Source organism: Protobothrops mucrosquamatus, unplaced genomic scaffold, assembly GCF_001527695.2.
Source record: "Protobothrops mucrosquamatus isolate PMUCROS unplaced genomic scaffold, P.Mucros_1.0 scaffold_234, whole genome shotgun sequence".
NCBI classification, from domain to species: domain Eukaryota; kingdom Metazoa; phylum Chordata; class Lepidosauria; order Squamata; family Viperidae; genus Protobothrops; species Protobothrops mucrosquamatus.
The window spans coordinates 341,143-361,349 of record NW_015386310.1 but is presented as its reverse complement, the minus strand read 5'-3'; the positions used below and the strand labels follow the sequence as shown (position 1 = coordinate 361,349).

General features: G+C 38.7%; 2 protein-coding genes across 2 annotated transcripts; one reads left to right on the top strand and one right to left on the bottom strand.

Annotated features, from left to right (window-relative positions):
* The first annotated feature begins 2,984 nt into the window (after positions 1–2,984).
* LOC107300296 (immunoglobulin lambda-1 light chain-like) lies at positions 2,985–7,969 on the top strand. The gene is made up of 3 exons (XM_029286930.1): positions 2,985–3,075; positions 5,521–5,883; positions 7,535–7,969. Exons 1-3 carry the CDS (start codon positions 3,027–3,029, stop codon positions 7,855–7,857), a joined length of 735 nt encoding a protein of 244 aa, XP_029142763.1. The 5' UTR covers positions 2,985–3,026; the 3' UTR covers positions 7,858–7,969.
* A 1,192-nt stretch (positions 7,970–9,161) lies between these two features.
* Positions 9,162–19,982, bottom strand: LOC114923652 (lysozyme C, milk isozyme-like). The gene is made up of 4 exons (XM_029286924.1): positions 19,647–19,982; positions 18,020–18,178; positions 15,666–15,744; positions 9,162–9,228 (listed from the first exon to the last, which is right to left on the bottom strand). Exons 1-4 carry the CDS (start codon positions 19,786–19,788, stop codon positions 9,162–9,164), a joined length of 447 nt encoding a protein of 148 aa, XP_029142757.1. The 5' UTR covers positions 19,789–19,982.
* Positions 19,983–20,207: the final 225 nt, after the last annotated feature.

The window sequence follows — 20,207 nt, the reverse complement described above, 5'->3', positions numbered from 1 at the left end:
GCAGGGGGTTGGACTAGATGACCTTCAAGGTCCCTTCCAACTTTATTATTATTATTATTATTATTAATAATAATGATAATAATAATAATATTCCTTTGCTCTGTGAATGTGAAAGCAAACATCCTGCTTCAAAGCTTCCATGATGGGTTTATGACAGGAGAATGAGTTTATTCTCCATCTCCAGTGGCCTGGGCCCACTACAAAGCTTGCCTTAAGTTCAAAAGATGGAGATTCTTCAAGGTTTTGGGATTAAAGGAAGGAAGAAGAGTAAATCCTAACTCTTTATATGGGCAGGTACCGGCCAACCATTAGAAAAAGTAAAGTAGCTGTGAATAATACCAGGGTGACCACACAGTGAAAGCCACCAGATTTTTTCTGCTCAGCATCTCTGTTGCTTGTTGCATGACAAAGTCTCATTCTTATAGTCTTATGTTACTATCTCCTGTACAAAAGGTAAAATGGAGATAAATGATTCAGAAGAAAGTAGATAGACCAAAAAGATAACTAGATTTACTGAAAGGTCTCTGAATAACGTGCAAGGATTTCTGACTCCCGTTTCTACCACGGCAACAACAAAATGATTTCTCTACTTTCTGAAATTACTGAAACAGAGTAATGGGGGGGAGGCAATCTCATGGACTGCACTGAATTTTTTTTAAAGAAGGCAAACATCCCATTGCTTGACAATATTTAATAGACACCTGTGAAAACTTCTAAACTCGTTTATCAGAATAACAAATGGTTTTCAATGCAAGATCTTTTTCAGTAATGCACAGTCATCTTCTTAGTAGTTTCAGAGTGTATTAAAGCACAAATATATCATAACTTTAATAGCCACCGATTTACAATATTATTTCGATCTCCCACATATACAGTACACTACAAAGAATAGATTTGTACAAACTTTAGTGAAATCAAATGTTAAAAGATTAATTTAAAAACTTAAGACAGTTGTAATGTTCAACAATAAATGACGCAATTCTTAAACTTCTGTCAGCAACAAGGCAACAGAATGTATATTTTTATATCTGAATCTAGTTGGTGGTCATAATAACATTATGAAAACAACAGCAAAGATTTTGCAAATCTGAAAAATGCATACTCCTTGTTTAAATCATTTGAAATGCCTAAATGACGGGAAGAGAAGATATTAAAGAGGGATTTGCTTTTGTTGTATTTACCTCTAATGGAAATCACACACAGAGAAAAACGTATTCTGTTCCTCTTAAGTACAAAATGGCCTGCTCCAGGTAGAATCTGCCTGCCCAATAGATGCTCCCAGGAAGCCTAATAGATGCCAGTCCCTTCCTGTCAGCAAGATAAGACATATCCAAACAGGAAGTACAAATCATGAGTGCTAACATGATATTTATTGCAAGTTTACAGTAACAGAATTTTGCCAGTCTACAAGCATTTGCTCCTTCCCTTGACCTGACTTTCCAGAAAACTGGAGGGTCTTTTCTGAGATGCTTCGCGCACATTTTTTTTTCCTTCGCTGGGCTGAGATACCATTTGCATGACGGTTGCCTAGGATGGGGCTCTTCCTCCTGTCTCCCAAGGTCTCATTCCCACAGATCATTACAACTTCCCACTCACTGAGAGATATGACAGCACAGCATCCGCAAACAGGGAACACAATCTGCTAGGTAGCTGGCACCGCATCACATTCCAGGCCATGCCATCTGTATGCACATGCACAGGAAAGAGGTGGGACTTGAATTGTGGCATCATGCCTGCCATTTTGCCCATTTTTACTCCAGTATGAATGCCCCTGGATAGGAGGAAATAAAAAAGTCTCTATTAGGACACCCTTTCTTTTAAAAAATTGTCCCTGGAGTGAGGTTGGCTCTGTTCCCCAAAACTTTTTGAAAAGTGATTAAATTTATTTTGTCATAGAACTTTCAAGGATTGAAGAGCAGCGTGCTTAACTATAAGGATGTTTTCCCCATCTTTTGAGAGAAGAGTGTTGTGTAGAAGAGGAATTTAACATATATTTAGGCATGTTTTGTCAGTTGCCAATTTTTTGTTTATTTATACACTATTTTTCTTTACTGATTAGATTCTGTATACTGCTCAGAGTTGCTAGACTGAACTGAGGTAGAAATCTCAGTAATAAAGTATCCTTTTAAGTTAAATATATTAAAGTAATTATGTATTATGTATTATTAAATTTTAAATAAACATTAAATTTTAAATAAATATCAAATTTATTAAATTTAATATTAAATTTTAATTTTAATTGAAAATTGAAAATTATTTACTGATTAGAGTTATGGAACTTCCCAAATCTTAATGTATGTTAGAAAGCAAACTTAAAGAGTATTTTTAAATCAGATGGAACTTTTAAGACAGGGATTAGAACATTCACTATTTAGGATATATAAACCATACTGAGAAAAATAATTATTCTCTGTAATTATACAGACTTCTGCATAACAAGATAAATGCTAAGGGATGGGAAAGCTAGTTCAACATTTCCAGTAGAGACCAGCTAGATCATCCTCAGAATGGATGGAGAATAATTAACTAGGTAGAATACTACATTAACAAAAAGACTTTTTATTATTATTAAGGGTCTAACAATTAGGAGCAGCAACTTTTTTTTTTTGCTCTTGTAGTCTGCAAATCTGCTTTAGATAAAGGACTTATTTGTGAATGTTTGCTCTTTTCTGTCTGGATGCAAAGAATTTTTTTAAAAAAATATAAAGCAAATTGTTAGGATCACTTCAGGTTATCCCAATTCAGTCGGACCACACTGTTTTGGAAAAAACAGAACATGCATACAATCAAATGTTGAAGAAATCCCCTATGGAAATCCCCCAGTAGAGTTATAATCAGCTTTATGCTCTGCTACCTTAAGCTCATCACTAAGCTATATTGCCTGAAAGTCAGGAAAGAAGCTGGTTCGTAAGCAAATGCTTGCAAATGAGTCTGAGACCCATAAAATACCGTGTCTGCCATGTGTTCTCTACAGTGAAGATCTGAACATCGGCTTTGCTTCAAAGCCCCTCCCTGAACAGAGAAGGATGAGCTCTATGATCCTGCTGTGCCTTTCATTGGCCCTCTCCATCCAGAGTGAGTATATGTGCCAGCTAAAGGGGACCAAGTACTTGCAGTGGGAAAGGAGAAATTTAGGACTTGTGCTAGGACAGAGAGTAAGCATGGTGGGCTAGCAAAATTTAGACATCTCTAGTCTTTCATGGGAACACAATTAACGAACGCAGCAGAGATATGAAGACATATAAATGGTGATGCACATCCGGGAAACTGAAGGGTAAAATAAATATGTCTTGCTATTTATGGATAGATATTTATGGATAGATATTTCCATTTTTTTTCATAAGCATGGAATAAGCAGGAGTCTCAATAACAAATAGCAATAGCACTTAGACTTATATGCCACTTCACAGTGCTTTACAGCCCTCTCTAAGCAGTTTACAGAGTCAGCCTATTGCCCCCAACAACCTGAGTCCTCATTTAGACAGAAACAATTATTGTCATATTGGTACCATGAGCAAATAATGCTCAAAGTGCCATCTGATGGCCTGTGGGATAACACCTGAAGAGCCATAGAATATGTCACCTTCTCTTCTTGTCTTCAAACTGAAAGGAAGGAAAATTAAGACTGGATTCCTTCTTTCTCCTTTCTGGTACCTCTGAGATACTACGGTTCTTTCTAAGATCTAAGATCGAGACATCTCCACTTTGAAACATCTGCAAAGTTGGTGCAGAGGGCACATTGGAGATAAGGCTAAGGAGCCCATGCTCTCTCCCTTTGTTACATAGCCAGATGCCAGTTTTGAGATGTACTGTAAATTGTTTTCCTTCTCACTGTGATTTTTTAAAAAATAAACTAAACTAGCTATACTATCCTGCTTCCATCTTTCCAATCATTAAAAACCTCTGACAAGCTGTGATTGACTTCTTGGAGTCTAGCTTACAGCTCTGAGTTTTCCCCTTGTCTCTCATCTAACTGCTAATTAGTTCCTATAGTTATAGAGTATTTTTGTTCAACCAAGATTGGCTAGATTTTTGCCACTAAGCAAGGATCTGGCCATTTTTTTTAACAAATACTGAACAAGCGACATAGAAAGTTTCCTAGCAGGTATATTTTTAGTTCTGTTATCAGACAATACGTTGAATACATAAACACTGAAGTGGGACTGTGATGTATTGAAGTTATGATCTGTTTAAATGTATTAATGCGATTGGATAAAAGCTGACAAATATATGATGTGACTATTTATGTCTCACAGAATACTGTTTTGTTATCTTCTCTGTGGAACATCCATACATAATTATGCTTGGGACAAATTCTCACCAAAATGTCTGTCTAACTAGGCACACTTAAGTTTAGTATGCAAGTCAACCAACTATCCTGTGCTTCTGTGAATGGCTGAGAGCATGGCTGTCATTGCTGAAAAGCAAGATGATACATAATGTTCTAAACAACATTTTCCTGCAGATTTACAATGGAAGATGGTTTTAACTATTTTATTGCAATGTATTTCTCTTTCAGCCATCTTAACATAACTTGCAAAGTAGCAAAACAGATTATCCTTTCCCCCTCCCCCCCAAAGATACAGCCTCACATTACTACTAATTAAAAAGCTATGCAATATTATTTAAAACAGACATAGAACATCTATGAAACCACACTTGTGAATCTTAAAAATCCCTTTCAAAAACATGAGCTTTGTTCACTTTAGCAGACTGATAGGTTTCTGAAAATAATTTTCTAGAGCTTTTGGGCCATGATAGAAAAGCTGCAGATATAGAATATACTTACCATAGCACTTAACAATAGCAATAGTACTTAGACTTATATATTGCTTCATAGTGCTTTACAGCAGGGGCCCCCAACCCCCAGTCCGTGGACTGGCATCGGTCGGCAGCATGCCGGAAACTGGGCCACGCAAACAAGCGAAAAACCTCTCTCCACAGAACTTCGCTCTTGGTTCCCAAAAGGTTGGGGGCCACTGCTTTACAGCACTCTCTAAGCAGTTTACAGAGTCAGCATATTGCCCTCAATAATCTGGGTCCTCATTTTACCTACTTCGGAAGGATGGAAGGCTGAGTCAACCTTGAGTCCTGTCGGGATTGAACGCCTGGCAATGGGCAGAGTTAGCCTGAAATACTTCTTTCTAACCACTGCACCACCATGGCTCAATATGGCTATGAATTCCCTGTTTTTTGGGGGGGCGGGGGAGGAAAGGGTGTCAGTGATGTTGCAGAGTATATTGCACCCCGGAGCTAACCCAATAGTCAAGATTTGGAATATTCTGCAAATTAGAGCTGCTCTGTCTTGAACTAATTTGATTAAGTGTGTTGTGAAACCAAATAAAAATGCTTTGCTTAATGGGCACAACCAATTCTCCTTCTCTGGAAAGGGAAGTCCTCCATTCAGGTCTCAGCACGCAGGGATGAGCAGATTCTTTCAAAAGAAGGATGAATCAAGGTCTTTCCAACTTCCTGCTCCAGTAGCAGGATAAATCTCTGCTACTCTTCTTCCTTCTTCAGGTGGAGCCTTGCAACCTGTGCCTGTCCAGCCACCTCAGGTCTTACATGCCGAGGGCTCCACTGCTGTCCTGCAGTGCCCTCTGCAAAGTGGCAAGATCCAGAACTACAACGTCTTCTGGTTCCAGCAAAAGCCAAGCAAAAGCCCGGCCTTCATCGTGAAGCATAGCAACACTGGGCAGATAGACCGATCCTCTTCATTTGATGCACGTTTTGTGCCCATCCGGGATGCCCTCACCAATGCCTACATCTTGCAGATCCAGAAGGTGCAAACAGATGAAAGTGCCACCTACTTCTGTTTAGCAGAGGGAAATTATTTCCAGATAGCAGTCTCAGGGAGTGGAACACGGCTCATCGTCACAGGAGGTGAGCAGGAATATTTGCACAACAGGTGGAAGTAAAGCAAAGGCATTTTCTTTCTCTTGGTCTTTACGAGGGAGGGAGGGAGGGAATAAATGCTGCTAGAATATCTGAACAGGAAAAAAAGGGGTGAGATACTGTTTCCCCCCACACACACACACACCCTCTTGAGCTGAACACCTTGTTGAAGCAGTCTTAATCCTGAAGCAAAAGAATTGAGTGCTTTGCGTCTGCCGAAGATGAGGACAGTCTATAGCATTTTAAATGTTATGAAAACCTGGGCTGCAGTGAGGCTTTAGTGAATAGCAAATGGAGTTTGGTCTTATTTTGAGGGCAACAACCATTGGCTAAGCCTCCTAAGAACCCTACATGCAGCTAAACCAAACAACTGAAGGCTGGCAGGTTATGGAAAACTCTATTTCCACTAGAGCTTTCCACTAGGGACCACCAGATGGCAGCAAAGTTAATTTTGATATTGTTTGTTATCACTTAGTGGAGATTGGGCTAGGTAGATTTGGATTAGACCAGGGGTGTCAAACTGCCAGCCCGCAGGCCGGATGCGTCATGGTGAAACCGCATCCACCCCATTGCCAGCAATGGAAAAAAAAGTCGTGATATGTCACGACACGTCACATGACGTTGCGAGTTTGACACCCCTGGATTAGACCAGAGGTGGGGAACTATGGGCCCTTCATAACTTGTGGACTTCAACTGGCTCAGGAATTCTGGGAATTGAAATCCACAGATCATAAAAAGACCCCCTGGATTAGACTATATTTGCACAATGGTTCTGTTCCCACAACACATATATCCCAGTCGGCTATTAACCTAGTCAAATCTCCTTACCACTGATTCTGACAGCACTCAATCCCATCCTATTAACCAAGTGGGGGGGAAATGGAGGACAGAGTAGAGTAATTAGACCTGAATGGCAAAAATCTTTACTACCATCTACCGTAATAGTCATGTGGATTTTTGCAGCTAGATCTGGTAGAATTAGAACAGAATACCATACAAGTTCTATGGGAACTGATATCCCACAAGTCTTTGCACCAAAAGAATACTGGCAAAATAACTAGTCTGGTTCCAATTAGCCAGGAACACAGCAATAAGCATAGCTTGACCAAGGCAGCTGTCTTGTGTCTGAAATGCATATTCGGGGTCACTAAAGCTTTAGCAGTGAGTTCCGTAATATAAAGGCTTAAAGTACTTTTTTAGACTTTCTTTTTAATGGAGGACCAGGAAGGCAAAGAAGTCAATCGATAAGTTTTGATGTTCCCACCATACAATTGACTGAATCTGTTTGGAATTAAACATCCTTTTTTGCATTCTCACCACACATTAACCTCTTCTTGATTCAGAAACAAGTTGTGACTAATAAATAGCAAAAATCATTTATAGAAGAAATGAAAAGGCCCAGCATCTAAAGATCCATGGCTATCTCTAAATGCCAGTGTTCACATTGCGCAAGTCATACCGTTGCAGATCTCAGTGTTGAGTGAGTGCTGTTGCAGCTAATGAGCCAATCCAGCAGACGTTTAGACCAAACCTCCAAAAGCAAGTGTTGACACTAAATTGTGGTAATATGGTTCTGAATCAACAATATTATGGCAGTTTGGGAGCATGACAAGACTCAAATTATTCTTGTTTTCCACAGGACAATCAGCAAAAGCACCATCATCGGTCATCATATTGTCTGATGTTTCCCAGAAACCAGAATCTCCCGATATCCATGCCTTATGCATAGTTGAGGACTTCTACCCAGGCTTACTAGAGATCAAGTGGAGTGCAGCTGGGAAGGATATAACTGAGGGAGTGACCTCTGGACAAGTGACCTTGAAGGAGGATGGCACCTACACCACCTCCAGCATCCTTAATGTATCACGCAATTTCTTTAACTCTGCCACCCCTTTTCAGTGCTCTGTGAGTCATGAATCTTCTGGGGCCAAGACTGAACGGCACCTGGAATGGTGCATGTAGAAGTAAATGGTTTCACTTCAATGCCTCCCTTTTCTTTCCCCTCAAGTTTCTCTGCAGAGTATGTCCTGCTCCATGCTTTGGCTTCACCCTCAGTAAAACTACTTTCACTCCTTATTGCTGTCTGGTTATTTATTTGTTTGTTTGTTTGTTTGTTTGTTTGTTTATTTGTTTATTTAGGATGAGCATGGAAGGAAGTTGGGCAGTTTCTTGTGATCTGAACGAGGCTTGGTCAGTAGCTTCTTCCTCTCAAGCAGTGCTGCCCTGAATTTATGGAGCTTACATGTTGAAAAACCAATCTCTGAGGAAACTATTGTACTTAAACATTTTATGAGTTGGCACAACCCATTTGACCATAAACTAATCTGGTGAACTGAACTTACACTACGGTACTTGCTAAACTCCATCCCCATTAGCCAAGGTTCCTACTAACTGAGCATCCCATCTTAGAAGTTATCTATTTCCATTGTTATGTTGAATACAAGTCATTAGGTCTCATGATTTGAGTACAATATCAAAATGCCCATTTTTTTATTGTCCTCTCCTCTCCCTGCTTATGGAAATGAAGGGATTTGATTTTAATAACTTGATCATGCTTGTTGTACAAAGATATCCATCTTATGTTCTCTGTATATTCAGCAGCATTGCCTCTTATTTTAAGTTTTTCAGTTTGATGACAGCAAGAGACTTCATTATTTCCTTAACTTTTTTGCCTATTCATGTTTCCCCCTTGTCACCCCCTTTCCAAATGTTGCTCTCAACCCACTCACAATGACCTTTATTTATTTTTTTGCCTGCCATGTTGCTCTACCTTATGAGTAATATTTTTTGGTATCTGACAACACATTCTTGGCCCTGGCCTTGTAAATGTTAATGTCAAAACACTGGAACAGCAAATTGCACTAAAACAAACCAACATGGTAACAACTGTGACCTACAATTATAGTGCCATGGGTAACTCAAACTGTAGCTTTCTTCTGCCTCCAACATCTCTTTCAGTTACAAGGTCTGAATTTCATCCTTACATCCTAAATGCAAATGATGTTGCACAGAGCTCTTTGCTAGACATCTCCCCACCACAGTGTGCCCCACGCAAAATGAGCTTTATTGTAGAATCTGCTGCTCCAGACTTTGGTGCAGTTAGCAAGAGGACAAAGCAAAGGAATGTTATTATGAACATTTTCTGTCAGTAAGTGGAAAATGAATGAACCAATGAAAGAACAAAGAAGGTGAAGATTTTTGTTTTGTTTTGTTTTTAATGTTTTTTTATACATGGGAGATGAAATAGACTGCAACCAGCTCCCTTTTCAAATTCTACACCCCTGAACCCACTTTCTCATATCTTGGTTTTCACAGTGCTTTTTCCACTGGTGCCTGCATTAAGAGAAAATGAATCAGAATGAACTGCATATGTACATGTATTATTTTGGTACAAAGCACAGTATCAATAAAAAATGCCAATGCTTTTCTCCCAGTGGTAGGTTCATTCCCCCCCTTTTACTACTAGCCTTCTGCAAGTGATTGATGATGATGATGATGATGATGATGATGATGATGATGATGATGATGATTATTATTATTATTATTATTATTATTATTATTATTATTATTATTATTATTATTATTATTATTATTATTATTATTATTATATCCATTTCATTCCCTGGACATTTATGTGCCAACCATTCACTTCTCTATGCTTTCATGCAGGCTGCTCTTCTGTTAGCAGAATGCTGATTCCCTCTTAAACTATTGATCAGGCACATTGATTCTGCCATTACATTCCAGCCTCAGGCCAGGAGTGAATATCATCAAAGAAAAATGCATCGCTATATTTCTAAAAGCCATCATTCAAGAGCCATATTACATTCTAACATAAAGACTAACCAAGATTATGTCACCCCAAAATACCAGAATGCTGCAACCAGACCAAGTTGTTGCAACTTGCCAATATTTAATTTGCAAACAGTGGCATGTTTGGGTCACATGTAGAAAACCTTAGGAATTCAGGTAAAAATATAAGCTGTAAAGTGATCTAAATACAAAAGGTAGCTATGAAATAACTAAAAAGAGATGACCAATTTGAGTAACAGTCAAGATAGACAAATTCAGAACAAAACAGGGGAGCAGAGATAGATCAATATTAAGTCTGCAATTCTGTTCACACTTATTCAGAGTCTAATTTTATGCTGAACACCTATTATGTTGCAAAGATTGTCAACAAGTTTCATGGACATATGTTAAGCCTACTGACAGGAGCAATTTCATATACCCTCTAATTTATATACACAATTTGTGCATTATAGTTGCAATCGCTGTACCAAGTCCATGTGAACTTTGGCTATATACCAGTCTCCAGGCAAGCCGTCCCAAACCAAGATACAAAACCATGTTATATATCCTGTCAATTTATTGCCATACCACTTTTTAATCTACGTTAAAAAAAAAGACAATTTAAGATGTTTCAGTTTTTCAGGACTGTTATGTGATTTATATTTCAAGTTGGTTTCCTACTCCCAGACTGCCATTCTCTTGAAGCTGGCATAAACATCAGTAAGTACACCAGCTGTGGTGCTTGTTAAAAAAAAACACCCCACCTTGATTTACTGATGTTTTTGTTAACTTCTTTTGTTAACTTTGTTAATACATTTAGAATGTCTTAACAGAGTGGAAAATTTTCTTATATTTAATAAGTTTATTATATCAGCCGCATTCTATTTTATAAGCAACAGTCAGTAAAACAATAGTTAATTAAGCACAAAACCTTTAGATCCTCAAGCACACATGGGAAGCTTACCAAAAAGCAAGGAGCAAATGCTCAGCCACTGTCTCTGAAGAAAAGCAAGGCTGGGCTGAACAGCATCACCCCACTGCTTGCTGTTTTGCAATGGTTCTCTGATTATTTTGTTTAAAGTACTTATAAGACAACTTCAGTTCATCCTGCAGCCCAAAGGGTCTACCAAACAATGGCTCTGTTGATAAAAAGCCTTCTGCATTGGTGATTTCTTGTTGGGTTGATAATGAAAGGAATTTAAATTCCCAGGCTAGAGACCATCCTGGCTCACACATCAAACATCCCACTAGCCATGGTTGAAAATGACCAGAAGGAGCCTCAGAGAACTTGGGTTTCCCTCATTAGCCCCCTCCCTCTTACAAGGACCATTTTATGCAAAAGATGAACGGAGGCTGAAATGAAGCATGCTAGCCACAATTAACATTAGCCATAGCTTGCTAAATAAGCAGTAGTTTAAAAACTTGCTTCTGAACTTCCTGGAACCATACTGGTGACAGAAAATGAAGGGCAGCTCTGAAACCCAATGCAAGTCAAGACTCCGTTGTTCTTGTGGCAAATTCCTTAGCGAATCAATCCTAAATTGCCTTCCTTTCTGGTCTCTTGAAAAGGCTCCTCAGTTACAGACTGGAGCCCTTGAAAGAAAAGCTACATCCATTCTGAAATGCTCTTTTTACAAATAATTTATTTTCAACTTGGCATTCAAGGAACTGCCAATCTTCTCAGTCTCCTTAAAAGCTGCTAACTGAATCACATTCTCATGTCAGCACTCTTTTAGCCAGATCTTAGCCCAGGAGCTGTGTAGAACCAAAACTAGATTGAGCTTTATTGGTTTTTCTAGATATGATGTGCCAAGGAAGAAACTTGGTTTCTTGTTATCAAGTAAGTTAAAAATGGCAGACCAAGAACAACTGAGTTTACACCAGCTTTTAAAAAGCACTCCAGTTAAAGAAAGACCCCCGTTTTAGACGAAATTGTTAAATAAGCGATTTTTGGCTTATTTATCCACTTCAGACAGTAGGAAGAAACTATGAACAGAGTGCAAGTGCTAGGACACAGTACAGAAAGCCCAAATGATCAGAATCTTGTCTCATGCTGTTCCATGTGAATAGGTTCAGCATGATTGACTCCATGGCTACAGCATCTAGACAACCTTGGCTAAACTTGGAAAATGCTAAGCAAGGCAAAAACCTAATTATTGCTTAAATGGAGGGCACTAGGTCACATCCAAACTATAGGCTAGACTGGCAAATTTGAAAAAAACATCCTGCAAGCAATGCAAAGAGTTTCATATTGCCCCTAAAATTTCATGTGATGATGATGATGATGGTGATGATGATGATGGTGATGATGATGGAAGGGACCTTAGAGGTCATGTAGTCCAACTCCCTGCTCAGGCAGGAAACCCTATACCATTTCAGACAAATGGCTGTCCAGTCTCTTTTTAAAAACTTCCAGTGTTGGAGCATTCACAACTTCTGGAAGCAGGTTGTTCCATTGATTAATTGTTCTAACTGCCAGGAAATTTCTCCTTAGTTCTAGGTTGCTTCTCTCTTTGGTTAGTTTCCATCCGTTGCTTCTTGTCTTGCCTTCAGGAACTTTGGAGAATAGTTTGACTCCCTCTTCTTTGAGATATTGAGATATTGGAACATTACTATTATGTCACCTTCTCTTCATTAAACTAGACATTCCCAATTCCAGCAACCGTTCCTTATATGTTTTAGCCTCCAGTCCCGTAATCAGCTTTGTTACTCTTCTCTGTACTCTTTCTAGAGTCTCAACGTCTTTTTATATTGTGGTGACCAAAACTGGATGCAGTATTCCAAGTCTGGCCTTACCAAGGCATTGTAAAGTGGTATTAATACTTAACATGATCTTGATTCTATCCTTCTGTTAATGCAGCCTAGCACTGTGTTGGCGTTTTTGGCAGCTGCAGCACACTGGTGGCTCATATTTAAGTGATCACTGGTGGCTCATATTTAAGTGATTGCCCACTAGGACTCCAAGATCCCTCTCACAGTTACTACTATTGAGCAAGGTACCACCTATACTATACCTGTGCATTTGGTTTTTCTTGCCTAAATGTAGAACCTTACTTTTTTCACCATTGAATTTCATTTTGTTAGATAGCACCCAATGTTCAAGTCTGTCAAGATTCTTCTGTATCTTAAGCCTATCTTCTGTTGTATTATTTATTCCTGCCAGTTTGATGTCGTCTGCAAATCTGATGAGTTCCCCATCTATCCCTCATCCAAATCGTTGATGAAGATGTTGAAGAGCACTGGGCCTAGAACAGAACCCTGGGGCACCCCACTACACACTTCCCTCCATGTAGATGCGGTTCCATTGAGGACCACATGCTGATTACGGCCGGTCCATCTGGTGGTGATGCTGTCTAACCCACATTTTTCTATCTTATCAAGTAGTAGATTGTGATCTACTTTATCAAATGCTTTACTGAAGTCCAAGTAAATTATATCCACAGCATTCCTCTGGTCCACTAATTTTGTCACCTGGTCAAAGAATGCAATAAGGTTTGTCTGGCATGATCTGTTTTTGACAAACCCATGTTGGCTTTTGGTAATGACTTTGTTTGCCTCTAGGTGTTCGCTGATTTGTTTGATTATTTTTTCCAGAATCTTTCCAACTATTGAGATCAGGCTGATAGGTCTGTAGTTTCCTGGATCCATTTTTCCCCTTTTTTGAAGATGGGAACTACATCAGCTCTTTTCCAGTCCTCTGGTAGTTCCCCAGTGCTCCAGGATCTTTGAAAGATATAGTTCAGTGGTTCTGAGATCACATCTGCTAGTTCCTTGAGAACCTTGGGGTGTAGTCCCTCTGGTCCTGGTGATTTGAACTCATCTAGGATGGACAAGTGCTCTCTTACCATTTTCTTCCCTATCTTAACTTGTGTTTCTAATCTGTTTTTTTATAGTACTGTTGGACTGTTTTTTCCCTTTGTGTAAAGACGGATGCAAAAAACAAGTTAAGTAGTTCTGCTTTCTCCCTGTTGCTTATCACCTTCTTGCCACTTTCTCCCACTAATGGACCAATCATTGATGATGAAAGCAATTTTATTAGATGGGCTTTTGAATCCTGTTAGTGACTGGGCTGGGTTTTAAAATATTTAATTTTATTTTATTCTGATAGGTTTCTGCATCCTTATTTCATTTCTCTGAAAGTATTGCATATCACTTAATCATGCATATGGATATGTTTCATAAATTTGGCCATAGGCATGACCAGTATAGTTAATAGAACATATTTATGCACATTCTAATTTTTCAGTGAAGGTCTTTAAAGGATCAGATCTTTAAAATAAAACAATCACAATTCAATTACTAGAGTCTATAGGATTAAGTGTTTGTAGCTTTGAAATTTGCTGATTGGGTTCACAGAATTCTACAGAGTAAACTAAAATGGTGTTGCTGTTGTGGTTCAGCATATTGCAGTGATCTATCACAGTTTTAGTGAGTTGTGTAAACTAGGCTTTAAGTCATAAAGTATGTAGATTTATGTGTAGATGGACATAGCAAGCTATTTGGTCATTATAACTGAACTGTTTTCTTAACTTTTTTCCCTTCTTATTTAGGCTTCTGCATCTCTATCAGCCTGAATATAACTGCATCTCCCAGTAATTTAAAACTGGTGGTTTTTTAAAGCTATTTTGCTGTGAAAGACACATAAAATAGCATTAGGAACTCTAATATTTGTTTCTTTAGAATCCCTCTGAAGTAGATGCCACACGCAGGCCCAGATGTGGGAAATCGGCTATTCTTTTTGTTGAACATCCAGATAAATTACAGGATTACTTAACACTAAAATATAAATTATTTGAAAACCTGAAGAAACAGGCACAAAAGAGGCAGGATTTCTAACATCTTTAGTATAAATAGTCTTCAGTTTTCGCATTCTGTTGGTTGCAGCTTCGCATATCAGCAATGAGAAAATAGAGATTAAATTTTGCAATCCATAGCAAAGAGTTTCACATATTTATAGTTTGGATCATATGGTTCTCTTTAAAGAGGACTTTTGGAGTGAGGGGTTTTAATGTTATGAATATGAAAACTTGCAGACATGCATTTGCATATGCATAAAGTACATTTTTTCAAGGTTTTCTTATCCAAAATTCTCTTATCTGCAATTGTTAGGATTAGGGCTGAGATTAAAAACACAACAAATCACAAAGTTCACCTGTATTTCAGAAAAAGGGATAATGAAGCTCAAGTTATTTAAAAGAGTTGGGAGAGGGAATTGTTAGACAATCTGTACCTGCAGACTTTTCCTTCCTTTAAAATAACTCGTAATGGACATGCACTCCTGGTCTCTCTGTCATATTTCTCTGTTATATAGGTGTCTTTTGTCATTTTAGTAACAACAGCTTCAGATTACAAAATGCAAGTGAAAAAAAAGTTACAGTGGTACCTTGGTACTCATCATTAATTGGTTCTGGGAGGCACGATAAGTACCAAAAACAATGAATATCAAACAATTTTTTCCCAGTAAGGAATCATGTAGTGAGCCACAAGGCAGCCAATACCAACAGGTTCTAGCTTGTGCATTGAGTACCAAACAAACAATGAGCACCAGGACAAAATTTTCACATCAAAATGCATTGAGTACCAAATTCGATGAGTTTCAAAGCAGCTGAGTACTCAGATACCACTGTATCTGTTTAATATCAGTTGTAAAGGCGCAAGAAAAAGACGGGGCAGACAACTGGCAATTCTATGTGAAAACACAATTCCAATGGACACACATTGGCCTAAATCACATGTAGATAATGAGGTTGAGATAGACAGCAAGACGTTCTTTAGTATTTGGGATACAACCCCCAACCTTAAACAAAGCTTATTAGAACAGAACCCCATCTATGGAACCCAGTTTTTTAAAAAACAACCTTGATCTAAAGCATTCAGGTAGCAGCAGATTGCCCATCTGTGAGCTATTGTCCCAGTCTACAAAAGCATAGAGAGGGGACTACTTATCATTAGACAGAGGCAGCCATTTGCTCTCCTACCAGGCAGCCATGCCAGCGGAGCCTTTCACAATCTTTTTGGCACAGGTGATGTCATCTTCAAGATCAGGATTCAGCAAATCTTAAGACAGAGAGAGAGAGGGAGAGAGAGAGAGAAAGAGAGAGAGAGAGAGAGCGCAACACATGCAACAAAAGATGTTAGAAAGGTGTGAACAAAGGCAGCAGACTTTCCTTAATAACTCAAAGCTGGAAGAAACTCTTTGAGGCAAAGAAAAGACTACAGTACTTATTTATTCCAGGAGTTTAAAAATGCTGACTCCATGTAGACGTCTGGTGGGTTTATAAAAGAGTCTAGCTCTAGTCAAGCTTCATTTATACCATAAAAAAGCTCAACCCTCCTTCAGTGTACACTTCTCAAGAGCATTATATATGAAAGGCTTGGCAAAATCATTCTCTCTTTGCTGCCTTCCCAAAGTCTATTAGGGAGGTCATCCTCCAGATCTCCAGAGGAAAATGATTCTATAGGAGTAGAGTGAAGAGTGACAAGTATTTTTTCCTGCCTCCTCCTTCCCAAAATCTCACACAGGGGGACCATCAACAACTCAGTTCACCATCAGTTCAGACATATACCAGATTCTCTCCACCCCACACAAGTTGCCAGCACCAGGGCTTGAATGTGATCTCTCCTGGCAGAGATATGAACCTAGCAGCAACCCCAGTGAAGATCTTTCCCTGTGTTTTTTCTAAATGTGCTTCGGAGGGTGATGATCCTGAGGGGAGAGCCTCTCCTAAAGCTTTGAATGCCCAGGAGTTTCAAATAATCCAGTCTTATACAAGACTCTACCAATCATCATCAGCAGTCTGAATTTTTTCTAGAAGGAGATTGATCGTTAATGCGGCTTCAGGATAAGGAATAATGAAAGGATTTCTTTTGAGGCCCTGTGGTCTGGTTTGATAGGCTGAATTAGGCAGATAGGTGCATATCGAGATTGCAACATGCCCTTCAGTCTTTTTGCCAGGATCACAAAGTGGGCAGCAAATAAATTTGATAAATAAATAAACAAACAAACAAACAAATATCTAGTAGACATCTAGAACTTTGTACCTCAGATTGGTAGCCCAACAGCTGGCTTACCAGTTGGAATCGCCTTATCACTGATGACCAATAAATGTTTTTGCCAGCAGATGAACTAAAAGTCTAATATTAAAAAAATGAATTCCTTATACTCCTTGAGATTGTCAAACTTATGAGAGCTAGAAAAGCCCCCCCCCGCCCCCATTTGAAGAGGAAACCTTCTACTGAAATGAAACAAACTTCTATGAGATATAATTGTAAGGTCCAACTAAACAGCACTAAACTGCTTCCTCTTAGTTCCCAAATTTATGCTTTTCTCCATAGGTACAAGCCTATGTTTATCTATCTATCTGCACATGTTTCTACAATTCCTGAGCAGGTCAGTGAAACTGGAAATGTTCAGTTCAGGTCTTCATGCCCACAGAGGCAATCCATACATGCCTAGACCATTATGCAGCAAAGTTGAGCTACAGAGTTTCAGAGGTCAGACTGTCTCGGTAAGTGATCCTCCAAATGAAAAGGACATATAATTGTCCCTATTTAGAAAGCCAGTGCACTAGTACTAAGCAAGGACTTCCAAGCCTAACTACTTTTGCAGCATCAAAGCTGGGCTGTTTAAACCCAGCCAAGACATTTTAACAATTTTGTGTACTATGTTAAAGGAATGTTTGTTTCAAATGGGGAGAATTCGCCTGCAGTTTGAAGTTAGAAGCCCCAGTTAGTCAACCCAATTACTCTGGGTCTGTAACTCATTTTGTACAGGGCAAAGAAGAAACCAAGAGATTATTTATGGTTAAACACATAAACACATACAACAACATCTTTGAAGTGCTTCATATGCCTGACAACGCTACTGAATACAAACCAGATGAAGGTCCACTGAGAGAGTTCCCATAGTCCCTTCCCATTAAACATGCTAGAATGGGCTAAAGGGAGTGATGATCTACCAAAAAAAACCCCTCAGAGAGTACCTTTTTCTCCATTAAATATTTGACTCCTCTCCAGATCTGCAATTTGAATGGCCAGCAGGTGGCAATGTTTGATGGGAGAGTGGGGGAAATAAGAGAAATTACTATTACATATGGTAATGTACAGAAAAATTAAGAAAAGCAAGCAAACAATAGTTTGCCCGCTTGTTATATTAGGGTAAAAAAAAAAAGATTTATCATGATGCATGCAACCTAACCTGGTAGGGTTCTTTTTGCCAAGGGTACAGATCTCCTTACTGAATCTAAATCTAAATCTAAACTTCAATTTTGCACAGGCTCATTATCATTGGCTCTAATGATTTTTAACACTACAATATATAAAACAAACTCACCTGAGCAAGCTACGTCACAAATGGCCTTTGATAAGGCACTGTTTTCCTTACACCACAAACCACTGTTGATATGGAAGATGCCGTAGTCTTTGCTGCCACCTTTGTGCCGATCAATGGCCTTGGTGTCAAAGCCAGTTTCGTAAAATGCCATGCAGATCCCTGCAAAGGAGAGAAAGAAGTTCCTCGGGAGTTCATTTCACAGCCTTCCAACTCATTCTGACTTTCTCAATATTCCAAAATGCGACCAAGAGGCAAGATCCAGCCTAGAGGCCTAGATATGAAACATATGTCTGGCGAGTTTAAATTAACTGACAAAGAATTAAAGGGAGACTAGTCTCCTTTTAATTCTTTGTCGGTAAATTTAAATTTAACACACAAATCGACCTGTGAACACTTCTAGATTGGGGCTGAAAGGTGAAAGCTCTGTCCCATATTTGGGTAGACCAGGTTGCCCTGATAGACCGGTCTCACCGGAAAACATTTTATATGCCTGGAGAGTATTCAACTATTCCCATTCCAATATTCTACGCTGACTTCTATGTCTTGTGGTCCTCTATAAATGTGGGATTTCAGTCTCCATCATCCCTAGCTTGCATGGCCATGCCAAGATGCCCTTGTGGAAAAAGCTTTTAAGAAAATCCTCCTTTCAACGTTCACTCTAAATTTGTTTTTAATCTTCCCGCTAGACATTTTGAGACAAGCAGCTCTTCCCTTTTTAAAAGACTATATGTGCATGTGCAGGTGTGTGATATGAAAAAAAAAGAGCAGAGAGGAGTAATATCAAAGGGTTATGTGGAAAGTAACAGACTCCATGAACAGTTAATTGGAACTTGTCTCTTGCTAATGATGTATGGAAATGGCAAAACGTGCATCAAACTGGTGATGGGAAAAAGCATTTTTGGAGTTTAACATGCTTTGCCTGACCTTCGGCACAAAGTTCTATGTTACACAGAGGTCAACTAAATGCCCCCAAAAAGGACATCATATCATTCCTTCTGGAAATCAAATGGAGCTAAACTTTTAATATTACATTAAAATTTTAACATGAGTAGCCAGTGATAATTTATTTTTGCTGATCTTGCTTATATTGTTTTAAAAACAATGATTAGACTGTATATTATGGTACCAAATTCTATATTTTAATTGTCTGGTATAGAGATGGGCTTCCTCTTATTGGTCCTTTAATTAAGGAATTAATTCTGGCATTAATTTTACTGGAGGAAATGGACTCCTACTCAATGGAATTTGTAAAAACGCCCATTCATTTGGTGTCTTTTGCACTGGTGAGCTTCCATTGTAGCCAGTGATCAGATCTGGCTACACCAATCTGCAACTTCCTAGAGATTTGATGAGTATAACCAAAAATGGATACCTATTGGCTTCAAGTACTACTATTCAGATCCAAGAAACAAACAGAGGCATTAATCATGCACAATTGTAGGAAGAGATCTAATAAGAAACAAGCTGGGGCAAATTCTAGAGCAAATAAAGCAAGTACGTGCTTATGGAGAAAAAACAGGAAATACTGCTTAATAAAAGCTACAGTACATTGGGAATATTAGTGTAGGCCATTAGTCCAACTTTCAGTACTTGAGTAATATACTATCCAGTGAGGAACTGCACTCACAACTGGCTAGGCTGTAACCTTCATATCCATCCATCTCATTCTTCTTCAACACATGAGCCAACTCACAGCGACCATAGACCTTGGTTTGTATAGTAGCTACAAAGCAAGCTAGTAGAAATGTCTGTAGGAAGAAAGTCATCATCTTGGCCCTGGGATGTATGATAGGAAACAGCTGATCCTTAAATCAGAGGAAATTCTGCAGTCTTGGAAGGTCATTCCTTTGGGGAGGAACAAGGCAGAAAAATGGGTATACAGGTTTATTGAAATATAACATTTCAAAAGGTACAAATGGAATTGAAAATACCTTTTCTATCCCCCGAAAATGGAATATTTTCTCCCTCTAGATTAGAATATGAAAATATTTTTCAACACAAGTATGAACCAAAGAACTGTAGCAGAAGTACTCCCTGGCCAGCATTAGTGATATCACTAATAAATAGTTCTGGATCAATGTCATTTCCTGAAGAAATTTCCCAACTATTCTTCAGATGGGTGCATTTCGTGTTGATTGATGATCAATAACAGATAAATTTATGTAAAATAGATAGATAGATAGATAGA